The 15,711-nt window shown below is 38.2% G+C and overlaps 2 protein-coding genes across 3 annotated transcripts; both read right to left on the bottom strand.

Moving 5' to 3' along the window:
* Positions 1 to 229: 229 nt before the first annotated feature.
* Positions 230 to 3,411, bottom strand: LOC110168904 (uncharacterized). 2 transcript variants are annotated; one of them, XM_055156624.1, is made up of 6 exons: positions 3,335 to 3,411; positions 1,928 to 2,092; positions 1,427 to 1,846; positions 951 to 1,073; positions 833 to 870; positions 230 to 741 (listed from the first exon to the last, which is right to left on the bottom strand). In XM_055156624.1, exons 1-6 carry the CDS (start codon positions 3,387 to 3,389, stop codon positions 622 to 624), a joined length of 921 nt encoding a protein of 306 aa, XP_055012599.1. In that variant the 5' UTR covers positions 3,390 to 3,411; the 3' UTR covers positions 230 to 621. The 2 variants fall into 2 exon arrangements, with proteins under 2 accessions (XP_055012599.1, XP_020790054.2); XM_020934395.2 differs by having other exon boundaries at positions 1,427 to 2,092.
* A 4,650-nt stretch (positions 3,412 to 8,061) lies between these two features.
* LOC110168905 (uncharacterized) lies at positions 8,062 to 15,501 on the bottom strand. The gene is made up of 5 exons (XM_055156621.1): positions 15,445 to 15,501; positions 14,637 to 15,332; positions 10,763 to 10,885; positions 10,359 to 10,402; positions 8,062 to 8,643 (listed from the first exon to the last, which is right to left on the bottom strand). Exons 1-5 carry the CDS (start codon positions 15,494 to 15,496, stop codon positions 8,527 to 8,529), a joined length of 1,032 nt encoding a protein of 343 aa, XP_055012596.1. The 5' UTR covers positions 15,497 to 15,501; the 3' UTR covers positions 8,062 to 8,526.
* Positions 15,502 to 15,711: the final 210 nt, after the last annotated feature.

Genomic DNA, 15,711 nt, shown 5'->3' with positions numbered 1-15,711 from the left:
CTGTTGGCAGGAAGTTCACTTGTCTGTTGTTCAGTACATAAAAAAATAAAATAAAAAAAATATTTCCAGTAAGGCCACTTTGTAGGTAGGTGATTGAACATAATGCAAAACTTTATTTAAATACACTTTTCAACATAAATAGTAACCCGTGTAAAAAGACAAGCAAAAATAATTAGAGAAATCACAACATTATACAATAGGATACATGTGTGTGTGCATGGTGTGTGTGTGTGCGTGTGCATGTGTGTGTGTGTGTGCGTGTGCGTGTGTGTGTGTGTGTGTGTGTGTGTGTGCGTGTGCATGTGTGTGTGTGTGTGTGTGTGTGTGCATGTGTGTGTGTGTGTACATGTGTATGTGTGTGTGTACAAGGTCAGACAGCTTTGTATCAGCTAATTTAACCAGATTTAATGAGTATCTTATGTGGCTGAATGCTGTAGTTAAATACCAAACAATGTATAAAAAATCTCCTTAGGATCAAAAATAAAGGCTGGACAAATAAAGAGTCATTTTATTTATACAGCTTTAACATGACAAAAATACTTAGCTTGAAACTATTTTTAAAAATCTATCATAAAAAAAAAAAAAATTAACTCATAAAATAATATTAATAAAAAACTCAATTCATTTAAAGCCCATGTCCATGCTGTAGTAGATGCATTCAGTCCATGTGCCGTCAGTCAGTCTTCTACTTTCTTCTGCCCTCTGCTCAGCTGCCATGTACTGGACAAGTTTCGGAAAACCCTGGTACATGAAAATAAATACATTTAAACCATGGTAATATATAAACACCCAATTATCAATGTTCAAACAGATTTAAATAAACAGGACACACCTTTGACTTTGCTGAAGAGGCTGAATTTTCTCCTGATCCTGCCAAAAAAAGTTACACTATTATTATTCATTTTAATATAAATAAATACATTATTATTATTTATTTTTATTTTTTTTACCTGAGCTGTTTTTTAAGCACAAGTACAAAGTCATTGCGATGAGCAGACTGGAGGTGAACATCAAGGCTCCACTCAGGACGTACACATGGACGGGCGCAGCTTTCAGGGCCCCAGAAGAAGACGCTAGATTTTTTTTTAAAACACTCCCATTAGACATTCAAAGTTGCTTTACAAAATCATGCATGTATATTTTCTTCTGAGTTGCATGTAAAATGATATGTTCTTATTTGAAATGATCCAGCAGTAGATTTAGTTTTGAAGTAATTCAAATTATTTTTTACGTGTCCAAATAAGCATTATATTACAGATATTTTGAAGAAAGGATCAAATGGAATCTAGGCAGAAATATCTTGATAATTAAAATCTGTCTATTAATTGAATATATCTAAAGAAGCCAAAAATACAACTCAAAATTTTGATGTGAAGATGCATTTTGGTGGTAAATGGAACAAATGTATCTACGTATATTGTCGTACCGTCAATAGAAACCCTGGTCCCGTTCCCAAACAGGACTTGTCCACAGGCGGCCACAGCGCAGTAGTAGGTCCCAGTCTGCTCTGCGCTCACATTGTGTATGGGGAGGTTGTACACACAGATGTTTGTTGGACTTTTTCCATCGTTCTTGCACCCATCACCCGTGTTAGTTCCTCCGTGGCTGTACAGGACTCCTGCTGCAGACTCTTCAGACTGTTTGAACCAGTGAACCCTGTGTCCACCACCGCAGCTCTCAGCCTGAACGTTACATTTTAAACTCACAGATTGTCCCGGTTCGATTATCTCAGATGCGCTCTGATGAATCCGAAGTTCAGAATTCAAATCTCTGACGATCAGAGCGATACTTTCCACGAATTTTAGTTCATATCCTAATCGAATGATGCAGTGGTAAATGGCTGAATCTGACATTTGGACATCAGAAATGTGTAAGTCGGTTTCATGAAGTGTAAAACGATCATTTTGAAACTGTCCATAAAATTCACCTTTCTGGTTGTATTTATTTAAAACAGTTATGACCGTCGGTTCCATACCTATGCTGTATTTGAACCAGTAAAGTCTTGCACCAGACCTGACGTGATGTAAAGAGGAGCAGGTTAAAACCACCTCATCACCGACCGGCGCTGAGAGGAAGTGTGCCTGTGTGTGCGCTGAAAATACAGTACACAATGTTAAATCACAGATGTTTACTGGTGGCATTATTAATAATCAGAGGTGGGTAAGTACTCAGTTACATTTACTTGAGTAATTTTTTAAAGACATTGTTGGTTAGTTATTTAGAAGTGACTTCATGTTGACAATATTAAATGATCTGAACATTTGTGTTTCTTGCCTCACTCCTTCATATATGATTTTTTGTCTATCCTTTGAAAATACTATATTTTGTGCGTTCCAATTACATTATCTTCAAATCATAAATTACATGTTACGTCCTGAGAGTTACTCTCTAAAGTACTATTACCAGTGTTGGGGAGTAACAGATTACATGTACCGGGATTACATAATCAGAGTACAAATTATGAGTAACTGTATTCGGTTACAGTTACTGTTTCAGTGAGTGGTAATTGGATTACAGTTACTTTGTTGAAATAAATGGATTTCAGGGCGGTATTTTCCTGTTTTCACATTTTGGGCTAAACCAGGACTAAAACCAGGACTAAACCAGGTCTAAAAGCAGGACTAAGGCCAGACTAAAACTAGGACTAAACTAGGACTAAAACTAAGACTAAAACCAGGTCTAAAACCAGGACTAAATCAGCACTAAACAGCTCAGGTCTAAACCAGGTCTAAACCAGGTCTAAACAATATGACACTAACAGTAGAGTGGACATAATTTAAGGCAGCAGTGATTTTATATAAAAATAATTTCTCTATCAATAATATTTTTAATATGGTTAAGTAAAGACTGGGCTTTTTATTTTCTTTTAACAGACAAAACAAAACATCTTATGTTAAGATTTCCTAGTCTTTGCTTCTCTACAGTAAACAGTTGTTTATTCATGGAGACTTTGGCTCAACAGACAATTTGAAGAGAACAAACAAGAATTTTCAGGATGTGGTTGTTACATTCATGTTGTTTTAAAAAGCATGACAATATCAAGTAATCCAAAGTATTCAGATTACATTACTCACTTTAAATATTTTAATGGATTACATTACAAACTACATTTTGGGGTATGTAATCTGTAATCTGTAGGGGAATACATTTTAAAAATAACTTTCCCAACACTGACTATTACTTGAGTAGTAGTTTTACTAAATACTTTTTACTCTTACTTGGACTACTACTCTGTACTTCAATTAACATTATTTTGAAGTAACGTGACTCTAACTTCAGCTCAATTTTTGTCTTACTCTCCCCACCTCCATTAATAATTCAAAATAAAACTCACCTACAGTGTGCATGAAAACATACAGAATGCAAGTTAGAATCTGAGAAGGTGCCATTGTGTCTTGGTTAAAAATGACAGAAAAGTACATGATCTCTTCAGTTTAGTGTCCAGCCCTCCTTTGCTTGGTAAGTGGAAAGAGGCGTGGGCACATGTGGTTTTGGTCTATTGACATCGACCTGTTTGCTACGCAGAAGTGTGTAGAGAAGCCAAAAGAGTACAGTTCCTTCAAAATAATATTACTAAAGTGAAAGTAAAACATTGTGCTCTAGTTTAGGTTAGTCTTTATTTGAAGGAACAATTTACAGAGACATTAAGCTCATAAAATAGCAGAAAGACATTCAACACCAGATCTGAGCTAAAAAGGCTCGTTTCCATCTGACAGAAATCACTTATACAATCTGTTACGTTCAGTCAACAACAAGAGCGATACACACTGCACTGTCACTGCATCCAACAGATCAGTGTGTGGATGCAAAACAACTTTCTCCAGCTAAACTCTGACAAGACTTAAGTCATAGTGTTTGGTCCACAGAAACAAAGGGACAGTGTCAGCAGTCACCTCCAGTCTCTCTCTCTAAAACCTTCAAATCAGGCAAGAAATCTCGGGGTAATAAAGGACTCAGACTTGAACTATAACATCTGCAGCCTTTTACCATCTAAAAAACATAGCAAAAATCAAAGGTTTACTGTCTAAATCAGACTTGAAGAAACTTATCCATGCGTTTGTCTCCAGTAGGTTAGATACTGTAATGTTCTGCTCACTGGTCTCTCCAAACGAGCTGTGAGACGCTGCAGAACATCCAGAACATCCAGAACATCCAGAACATCCAGAACACTGCAGCTCGGGTCCTGACTCGAACTAGGAAGTACGAGCACATAAGTCCTGTGCTCTGGTCTCTGCACTGGCTCCTGTGGCTCAGAGAATAGACTTTAAAGCAGCTCTGCTTGTGTACAAGTCTCTCCATGGCCGAGCACCAAAGTCCATCTGTGACATGTTAGTGTCATATGAACCATCTCACACTCTGAGGAGCCTCAGGGACCGACCTCCTGCTGGTGCCCAGAGTCACGAACTAAACAAGGGGAGTCAGAGTTTCAGGTTCATGCAGCTAAAACCTGGAACAGTCTGAACATGTGAGACAGACTCTTCTGTGACGCTGTTTAAATCCAGACTCAAAACATTTCTGTTTAACTGTGCAAATAACTGAAAGGTTTTCATTCTGCACTCTTCTCTCCAATTTATGTCTCTCTTTTTTATTTTAATCTTCATGATTATTTATGTTTTGATTTGTTTTTATTATGATTTTAATGTATTTCCTACTGTGTAATGCACTTTGAATTACTTTGTGTACAAATTGTGCTATACAAATAAACTTGCCTTGCCTTGCCACTGTTCATTCTCTGACACACACACACTCACACAATATCACCCATTCACTAAGCAAAGCATTAGATATTTAAAAAATCATGAGTTTCCTCCTATAAAATACATATTAACATACCATTTCTACTAGTACTGTCAAGCGATTAAAAAAATTGAGAGATTAACCCACTGACGCCGGATGCTGCGCAGCGCAGCGCTGAGTCTCCTCCCGGTGTTGTGGATTGTCTGGCTATCAAGACCTGGTTTTGAGGTAACAAACGTTGTTCTTTACTGCAGCGCATGAACGCGCTCAACCACTTGATCTGGTCTCTGTTCCAGACGCTTCTATAACAGGTGCCATATCGCTATGTCGTGTAACAAATAAACATGGTCAAACACAAAAATGTTGTCCGTGTCTTCACTGTCATTGTCACTGTCAGCATTTTTGTGTTTGACCGTGTTTATTTGTTACACGACATAGCGATATAGCACCTGTTATAGAAGTGTCTGGAACAGAGACCAGATCAAGTGGTTGAGCGCGTTCATGCGCTGCAGTAAAGAGCAACGTTTGTTACTTCAAACCAGGTCTTGATGGAAACATGTTCGGGATGCATTTGGATTATTTTTCAATGAGGAAATAATATGCCACGATAAAGAAGGTTTAATGCGACAGTACAACTCCGGCAGTTTTGCGTCTCTCTATGGGAGTGAATGGAAGCGAGAGGAGGACACACCCCCCATGCTTCCAGATGTGGCCCCGCCTTTACCAATTACGCTGATCGCCAGACAATCTGGAACACCGGGAGGAGACTCAGCGCTGCGCTGCACAGCATCCGGCGTCAGTGGGTTAATTAATTAATCTAATAAATCTCTTTTTAATCTCACCTAAAAATTGCTGACAAAACATTCAACTTGAGGTATTTTTATTTAAAATCATTATTACATTATTGTGGCAGATCAAAAAACTGATAGAGAACAAAAAAAGTGACTTTATAAAGTCATTCATTGTTTAACAAACTTTAACAGATGCAGTCACTTACATTTCACAGTATCATCGTTATTATTACTATTACTAATCTGCAAAAATAAACTCAACTTTACAACATATAAACCATCACCACTCTAGAGCCACATCAGCCTGTTTGACATTAGAATGTGTTTAATGCAGCTTTGTACAAGTCTCACAGAAACAAAACTTAAAACTGCATGACTCATTTGTATAAACTAAGCAGAGAAAAAAAAAAAAAAAAAACGCTCTTGTGCGCTGATGCAGTTCACTTTCTGTCAGACTAAAGGACTCGACTCAGTGGAATATGAGTGTTCTTTCTGTGACAGAGGGATGTTGATGCTGAAGGTGAGTCTGCTCTGTGTCGTGATGTTTTCAGAGATCAGACGTGTGCAGGTTTATCGCAGATGCGGTGAGAACGGGAATGAAAATTACAGTTCTTTGCGGGAGCGATGTGTTATTGTCCCAACAACACATAAAAACAGATTTTATAATAAGGCAACTCGCATACAGAAACAGTAAAGTTAGAGATTAAAAATTACATTAACACAATTAAAAAACATAACGCGCTAAATATGACTGTAATTAATTTATCGCAATTAATGCAATAATTTGACACCCCTAATTTCTACATTTCACTATTACATGAGCCTGTATCCACATACAAAAACACTAAACATCAGTGCTGCACATTTCACACTGTGTGATATTGCACAGTTGTTATCAATGCTGCAGGTTTGTTTATTCCACAACCATTTTTTTAATCTCCACAGAGAATTTTTCATAGTTTGTTTGGCTTTTTAGTTCAGTCAGGAGATTGGCAGGAGACACATGTGGCTCTGGTTTTCACTACAGATGTGGACTGAACATAGAGCTTAAGAGTCAGTCCAAGTGAGGCTACTTTAAAGCTATACAATTTAGATTTTTTTTCTTCTTCTAACATTTTTAACTTGACTTTCAAATAATAAATAGGAGTCCAGAATAAGGCCTCGATAATTGACCTCTTATTTGACTGATGTCTTGTTTGTCAGTTGTCAGATGCAGATTCTCAGCAGTTCTCTCAACAGTACTTCCAATCTTCTACTTGTTAACACATAACATATTTTGATCACCATGGCTGCGTTCAGACTGCAGCCTGAAGTGACCCAAATCGATTTTTTGGCCCCTATGTGACCTGTATCTGATCTTTTAATGACAGATCCGATTTTTTAAAATGCCACTTGGATATGTGCTCCTAAAACTGATACATATCCGATCTTGTGACATGTGACTTCAGTCTGAACGGCCAAAGCGCATGAATCCGACCTACACGTTATCAACAAGACACAAACATCACTATTCTGCGCTGAAGTCGGCGAAAATTGTTACCGAACTCCGTGTCACTGAAGTGAAGCACATCACCACTCACCACTCTTGGCTCCGTCTCCACATCCACATGTTCCTGTCAACGGACGTCGCTGCCGCTGCCCCACAAAACACCACGACCAAAAAACCTCGTCCTTCTCCTTCTCAATCTCCTCCTTAAAACAAGTAAGTTGTTCATGTTCTGGCTCCGATACGAAAGAAACTTTAAAATCTCCAGGTGCTCAATGCTGCGTCCATGTTTGGACAACTTCTGTAAACACAGAGCACGCTCACTGCGGTTGACGTCATCGTGTCTCCAGTGCACATGCGGGACACTTTTGGACCGTTTCATGTTCACACTGGAGTCACATACAGGTCACATTTAATTGGAAATGTGAACGACCTCCCAAAAACATCGGATTTCACAAAAAAAACGGAATTGAGCATTAAGCCCTGCAGTCTGAACGTAGCTGATGTGACATTATATTAATTTGAAAATGCGACATTCCCTGAAAACAGCATATTAACATGTGTACTTTCTTTCAGTTTCTCTTGTAGTCCCCACTCCCCTTGCATTCTAATAACTAAACTACTGCACATCACATCAGGTTTGTGAAGTTGTAGTGGATTTGCTTTGTATCCTGCTTCATGAAAAATGGCTGGGTTGGAGAAAGGCTGATATAGGCTTGGGTCTGAGCGCTGTACAGAATCGTCACACTGCAGTGAAGGTGCTAATAGTGTGCGGGACAGATCTCTAGATTACTCATACACGGATCACATATAAACAGTGTTGGGGAGTAACGGATTACATGTACCGGAGTCAGAGTACAAATTATGAGTAACTGTATTCAGTTACAGTTACTGTTTCAATTATTGGTAATTGGATTACAGTTACTTGGTTGAAATAAATAGATTACATGGCAGTATTTTCCTGTTTTCACATTTTGGGCGATATCCCCCTTTTTTTTTTTTTCTTGGTAATTCCACTCATTGCCAGACTCTAAATCCAGGTCTAAACTAGGTCTAAACCAAGTCTAAACCAGGACTAAACCACGATTAAAACCAGGTCTAAAACAGGTTTTAAAAGGATTAAATCCTGCTGTGCGGACTGTGTCTCCTCATCTTCTATCAATAATATTTTTAATCTGGTTAAGGAAAGTCTGGGCTTTTTATTTTCTTTTATCAAACAAAACATCTTATGTGAAGATTTCCTCATCTTTGCTTCTCTACAGCAAATCAAGTAATCCAAAGTATTCAGATTACGTTGCTCACTTTAAGCAATTTAATGGATTATGTTACAAGCTACATTTTGGGGTATGTAATCTGTAATTTGTAGGGGAATACATTTTAAAAGTAAACTTCCCAACACTGCATATAAACCACTCAAATGGTCCAAAAAGTTGATTTTGAATAATATCTCTTCTTTAAGGGAATCAGCAAATCGCAAAAAAGCACATCTAGCATCAGGGCTGTGTCCATGGTTCAGTCATGTGGGTGAACACCGGAGTACACACAGTCAGTGTGAGCGGTGACTCTCTGTCTTCTGGATGGAGGCTGGACGCTCAAAGCAGCGTAATGGAGGGAGTGCACGTCCTGCTCCTGAGAAAAATAAAGAAAAATGTAGTCTAGTGTCTATTCACAATGTACAAGACAAAACACTTAGAATATATGAAAATGTTCAATAATTTTTGTCACTCATTTCAGAAAGTCACACCCATATTTTATATAAATTCATAGAGTGAAGCTTGCAAATGATTATGGCTTATTGATAATGAAAACCCTAAATTCAGAAAATTATTGTAAAAATGCTGAATATTGGTTGTTGTCACACTCTAAACAACTAATGTACTGAAAACACCTGCATAGGTTTCCTGAGCCTTTAAATCAGACCTCCAAGACCTTTAATCTGGTCCTCGGCTGATTTTCTACTAAAATATTTTAATTATATTTTCTATTAAAATATTGGTAATTTTCTGCGGTGCTGAGCATAGGAGTGTCTCCAGTGTCTCTGTACGTGGCCCCTCCCACCAGAGCAGCACAAATGAAGACTTGTCTCTTTCCAAACGCTCTTAAAGGACGATCGTTTTGACTGTTGACCGTGACACCCTCATCAGAAAAATGTCCAACATGAGAAAAGTGGAGCCGAGTGCAGGATTTTACAAGAAAAACTGACTTATTCCTATTTACATCCAAGTTCATATTAAAACATTGTGTTGAAATGGTATTTTTCTTAAAGTTTCAGGTTGTTCATAATATTATAATATTTTGTAAAAGAAAGAGTTCATCAATTAAAAAAGATTTCTGTAATAGATTTGTGTTTCTCTGCACAAATATTTGAACTTATTGTTATTTTTGGGGTTTATATGACATGAGTTTTCTGATCCGGCCCCTTTGGGATCAAAGTAGGTTGGATTCGGCCCCTGGACCAAAATGAGTTTGACCCCCTTGATTTAAATGGTCTCAGTCTGGGTTAGAGGGCTACACAACCATGGGGAAAGCTCCTGACTGGACCAGTGTCCAGAAGACACTCACTGACATCCTCCAAAAGGAGAAAGCCACAAAAGGTCATTGCTAAAGAAGCTGGTTGTTACAGAGTGTTGTATCCAAGCAGATTCAGAGAAACTTGAGGGGAAGAAAAAAGTGTGGTAGGAAAAAGTGCACCAGCAAACGGATGATCGCAGCCATGAGATGATTCACAAGCAAAATCCACTCAAGAATTTGGAGGAGCTTCATGAGGAGTGGACAGAGGCTGGAGTCAGTACATGAGACCATGTCAGAACAGTCACACCTGGACTGTGGAGAAATAGAACTAGACTGTTGCTCAGTGGTCCAAAGTTCTCTTTTCAGATTAAAGTAAATTTTACATATCATTTGGAAATGAAGGTCCCAGAGTCTGCAGGAAGGGTGGGGAGGTATTGAGTCCATGTTGCTTGAAGTGCAGTGTGAAGTTTCCACAGTCAGTGGTGATTTGGGCTGCCAAGTTCATCTGCTGGTGTTGGTCCATTGTTTACTGAAGTCCAGAATAAACGCAGCTACAGTATCTACAGGACATTTTACAGTACTTCATGCGTCCTCCTGTTGACAAGTGTTATGAAGGTGCAGATTTTTATTCCAGTGGTTTTCATGATCTGTAAGCAATAATAATCAAACTTTCAAGAAATAAAGTCTTGAAAGTTTCATGTGTCGATATAATATATGGGGTTGATGTTCTGAAATTAATGAAAAACAATATGTAACTTTTTCATGATATTGAAGTTTTTTTAGATGGTCTGTAAATTATGTGAATTTTAAAAAATAAATAAATTGTAACTCACCTCTCCATTGGTCGTAGCCAGTATTCTGGACTGATATTTGAGTTCTGTAAATGTGTAAAATGTACAGATCAGTTAAGTGAGATCGAACAACGAAATAATGTCAACATCACAAACTGACAAACAAAGTAAAATGTTTTTAAAATGATGCTATCGTACATCCCTACTTGGGTATTGTAAGTGCAATTTTAAACAAATCCATGATGGTCAATGTGTTGAATTCACATGGAATGACACAATTTAAGAGTAACCATAACATTTTGAAATTCACAGCAGAAAGTAGAAAGTTGTAGATTTTATATTGCACCAGGAAATATTTTTGTTTTGTTCTTATTTTGTCAAAGTTACTGTGTATACCACACAGTTATACATAGATCTTTAAAAACATCTGGGTCACAGACTGTTACCTGTGGACAGAATGTTGTATTTCTTTTTGACTCTGCACAGTGAGAAAACCAGAAGCATCACCAGGACTGAGGAGACTGCCAAAGCTCCACTCAAGAGGTAAATAACTATAGTCTGTTCTCCATCTGTGAAACCAGAACAGATTTGAATGATTGACAGATTCCATTTTTTGACTCATTTTGACAGATTATGACTGTTACATTACACTGTATGTTGGAGACACATGTCAGAAATAAACAAATACTACTACTATAATGTCATTAGAATGACTTTTTAATCAGTGTTCATGTTCACAAGCAGGATGACTTGTATCAATGAAATGCATTGATTTGTTTAAGACCCTTGCACTTGCCATTCAGAATAATAAATTAATACAAATCAAGATTGATGTAGCAGTTGACTCCAAATCGAAAGTCTATGGGTCAGTCCATACGAAATCAGCCGTTTTCAAGAAATCTCTCCTATGAATCATCTCAGATTTAGTTGAAAAAAAATTCAAAACATTTCTAAAATGATCAAATGAAAGAATCTCAAATTTTAGCTCTGTCCCTTCAGTCGTTCCTGAGTTATGACCCTTTGAAATTTTGGGGCCATGCTCACTTTTTCGAAAGCCTTAATTTATAATCAGGTTTGAGAGACCAGAACTTCATAAAAAATAGAGCTAGGAAGCTGAATTTGTATTACAATTTGTATTATTGTAGATTCTTGGTCATAGATTCTGAATCTGTTGTCAAATATTGTGTATCTTTATCAAAATCTCACATTTTGTTGCTGCTCAATTTTATTTTTTTTTTTTTTCAATATTTGAGGTCAAAGACCTATTTACTCCAAACAGATATTTACAAACTAACTGTTGAACCTGAATATTTGACAGAATGACCATTTCTGACAACAATCTCACACTTTTCTGAGCTTTCATGTGGATGGTGTAGAGTCCCAAATATGGTCACAGACCAAATCTGATCTTTTTGGCCCCTTCTTTAGACCTTCGATTCTCCATGTGGCACAGTTAGATGTTGATAAAAAATTTTTACCAGAGAAACTTTGGCATATTCTGATTAGTTTAAAGTAATAAAAACATCTACTATTAACTTCCTTCATTTCAAACGGAATTTTTGAAAATGAACTTTCATGGGTCATTTTTGGTGGAGCTTAGGTAATTTTCAATTTTTTTGTTATCTCACAGCTTTTCATGGTGTCTAAGTAAAGCAACAAAAGTTAAGATAGGAATTGGAATACTCATTGCCTGTTAAATCACAAAATCTCTGATTCTGTGACCATGACTTTCAGTTCCACCATATGTGTATTATTTTTGCACAAAAAATATTACAAGAAGGCAGTAACATTAACAAGAAAAAATATGATACTGACACAAAAGTTACCAAAATACAGTCATCTGATCTGTTATTTGCTCAACTGCCAGAAATTACATTTTCAAATTCAGTGTGGAAAACAATTTCAGCAAAAAATACCAACATACTGGAAAAATCTGCCCATTCTGGTCCCTTTGCCTCCTACAGGTAGATCATGTGTATTTGTATCTTGCACACTAAGTGTTCCTCACGACTAATGAACTTCAGAAGTCATGTTTGGATCCTGTCATAACCTGCAGTGTCAAGGCAATAATTTTGTGCTCTTCTTCTCTGGACTTCCTTAATACAACAGATTCTGTGCTGAAATGGGACTCAACATGGTTTTGTCGATGTTCAGGAGAACAGATGAGGGTTCTGTCATCTCCGTTCATGAATCTCACACAGACATCATCATGTTCATCTAAACACTCTGAAATATTCCCAATGAACCACCTGATGTCATAAATACATGCATGTACTGACCTGCTGGTACAGAGAGAAATCTGACACAATCTCATTTTGTATTTCAGAAACTGACACTTCAGAACATAAATGATCTTGAGATATTCTCCTCATTTCTAATTTATCATTTGACACCAGAATGAAACTGTGGTGTGATCTAGTACCATTCACAGTCTTTGTCTTGCTGTAGCACTCTTCTAGTTTGGAAGTAAGTTCATGGTTTGTAATGTATTTAGAGCTTTAAAGAAAAACTTTACATCCTTTATGTTTTGTGAAGTTCATTCAAACACCTGGAGTGTGGTCAATATTTGATTGTTGTCAGTTTGTCTGAAGACTGGTGCTTGCAGCCGAGCGTTTTACTGTGCCACCAAAACCATCACAAACAATGTACCACAAATAATCTCCAACTGTCTTCTCTTATAACAAGCAGTTAGTGTTTAAGTCTATTAAAGGTAATTGAACCTTTCTGCAGGTGGAAAAGTCCCTAAGCTCCACCAAAGATAAGAGAGCTCATTTTCAAAAATTCCATTTGAAATGAAGGAAGTTAATAGTAGATGTTTTTATTACTTTAAACTAATCAGAATATGCCAAAGTTTCTCTGGTCCAAATGTTATCAACATCTGTGCCCACATGGGGGACTGAGGGTCCAAAGGAGGAGCCAAAAAGTTTGTTCTGTGACCATATTTGGGGCTCTGCACCAGGGGTGCTCACACTTTTTCAGCCTGTGAGCTACTTACAAAATGACCAAGTCATAAAGATCTACCTAATACAAAGCCAAGCAAACTGCACTGAAACACTCTGTGCCCCTTTTTTGGACCCTCACCTACAGTTTGAGAACCCCTTCTTTAAAAGAACTTCCTCTGGCACTTTACACAAAACTGTGAAAAAAGTGAAGGAAGTAGGTAAGATTTTTAAACCTGTTTTTTAAAGTTCCAAACTGGAGTTACATTCTTTTCTGGTTTTGCAGTGATATTTACCAGCCTCTGCACATTTACCAAACCAAACTCACATCGTGACAAACACAGATGCATTTGTGCATTTTTATTAGGCAAACTTCAGCCAAATGTGGCAGTAGGTCTGTTCTGTAGATCCGCTCTATGCTGTAGACCTGCTTTGTGCCAACACTGGAACACAAATTTAGACTCGTTTTTGCTTCACGTTTGGTCTTGCTCTTCTAATCAGCCGCACTGTGGGAGGGGCTTGTGTTCGCTGTACGCAGGAAGGAGCGAGAGCGTGAAAAGGCGAGGGGCGGCGTGCTGACGTGAGGCAGATGGACAGGTAGGATGTTTAGGAAGTTGAACCTGCCCTGGTACACGAGGGCACACGCTGTCGCAGACGAGCCGTGCATAGGGAGCGTGTGTGTTTGTGATGCGCCGTAGAGTCTCCGCGGGTTTCAAATGAGGGGCACAGGCTGCACTGAGACGCCCCACACGCTCCTGCACCCGCTACAAGTTTATTACCAACAGCAGCGGCCGTAATGAAATATGATCGCACTTGTTGAGTGTCAGACCTCGAGTGAGAGACAAGACCGAGTCCAAATTCGATCAAGTCAGAGAAGAGTATTAAGACACGGCGATCTACCCACACGACCTTGGTGATCGACTGGTAGATCAGGATCGACGTATTGGGCACCCCGGCTCTACACCATCCACACGAAAGCTCAGAAAAGTGTGAGATTGCAGTCAAAAATGGTCATTCTCTCAAATATTCAAATATATCCTCAAAAATTGAAAAAAAATAAAAATAAAAATTGAGCAGCAACGAAATGTGAGATTTTAGGAGCCCCCCCCCCAAAAAAAAAAAAAAAAAATTTCAAAGGGCCATAACTCAGGAATAACTGAAAGGACTGAGCTAAAATTTTAGATTCTTTCATTTGGTCATTTTAGATTTTTTTTTTTTTTTTCAGCCAAATCTGAGATGGCTCATAGGGGAGGGCAGCTAATTTCATATGGACTGACCCCTACGTGAAGATCCTTTTTGAGTGTTTGAACTTTGAACCATATTTTTCTGTGTAGTATTTGGATGCAAGAGCCAAAAGCTCAATAATAAAATAAAAACTCACATTTTACTGTGATCCTGGTCCCGTTCCCAAACAGGACTTGTCCACAGGCGGCCACAGCGCAGTAGTAGGTCCCAGTCTGCTCTGAGTTCACATTGTGTATGGGGAGGCTGTACACACAGGAGTTGGTTGGACTTGTTCCATTGTTCTTGCACCCATCACCCACACGACCTCCTCCATGACTGTACAGGACTCCTGCTGCAGACTCTTCAGACTGTTTGAACCAGTGAACCCTGTGCTGTCCTTCACACCTCTCAGTCTGGACACTACAGTTTAGAACCACAGAATGTCCTGCTTCTGTTTCCTCATGTGGAGACTGATGGACTTTAACTGTTGGGCTCAAACTCTTCACAATCACAGTGACACTTTCCAGGAACTCACTTTGATGTAAATAACATCCCACACAGTGATAAACAGCAGAATCAGAGATGTTTACATTCTTGATATGTAAGTCATTTTTTTTATTGTCATAATCCAGCTTCAAACGATTGTTGCTGAGAAATTCTCCATAAAATTCACTCTTTTGGTCATATTTAAAGTATGAAGAGATGAGCTCTGGTTTCATGCCCAATTTTTGCCTGTACCAGTAAAGTTTAGCTCCGACCTTGGCATTGGCAGGTGAAGCACAACGTAATGTAATGTTCTCTCCAAAAGATGCTGAGAGGAAAGTACCCTCCTCATGTAGACCATTCATCTGAACTGAAAAAAAAAAAAAAACAAAAACACATTAGAAATAAGATTATAAATGAGGACAAACTTCACAGAATCTGACTGTTTAAGCCATCAGAATTGTCTTTAGGCTATGACTCACCCACAGAAACCAACAGCAGACACTGGACGAAAACAGATTGTGAAGGTGCCATCTTCCTCATTTTGTGCTGAAGTGAAACATATTGATAGAGTCTCTTCTTTTCATAGTCGAGCTCGCGTGTGATTGGCGGATCAAAAGAGACACTGTACAATGAGGTTAGCAAGTCAAGTGTTTTTCCATTTGTAGACTAGAGGAAAATGTTTTCAGCATATATTTACTTAGCTTATTAGTTATTTCACTTTAAACCAAGAAAATATATCTGTGAGC

This window comes from Boleophthalmus pectinirostris, unplaced genomic scaffold (genome assembly GCF_026225935.1).
Source record: "Boleophthalmus pectinirostris isolate CB_2022bp ecotype Guang Dong unplaced genomic scaffold, ASM2622593v1 HiC_scaffold_20, whole genome shotgun sequence".
NCBI lineage: Eukaryota > Metazoa > Chordata > Actinopteri > Gobiiformes > Gobiidae > Boleophthalmus > Boleophthalmus pectinirostris.
This window is presented reverse-complemented; position numbering and strand designations above follow the sequence as displayed.

Coding starts and splice junctions, on each gene's coding strand:
- LOC110168904 (XM_020934395.2), bottom strand. CDS start 3,389: ATGGCACCTTCTCAGATTCTAACTTGCATTCTGTATGTTTTCATGCAC. Junction 2,093..3,334: donor TGTTTTCATGCACACTGTAG/GTGAGTTTTATT, acceptor CTGTATTTTCAG/CGCACACACAGGCACACTTC. Junction 742..832: donor CCTCTTCAGCAAAGTCAAAG/GTGTGTCCTGTT, acceptor TTCATGTACCAG/GGTTTTCCGAAACTTGTCCA.
- LOC110168905 (XM_055156621.1), bottom strand. CDS start 15,496: ATGGCACCTTCACAATCTGTTTTCGTCCAGTGTCTGCTGTTGGTTTCT. Junction 10,886..14,636: donor GACCAGGATCACAGTAAAAT/GTGAGTTTTTAT, acceptor CTGGTTTCACAG/ATGGAGAACAGACTATAGTT. Junction 8,644..10,358: donor TGGCTACGACCAATGGAGAG/GTGAGTTACAAT, acceptor TATTTTTCTCAG/GAGCAGGACGTGCACTCCCT.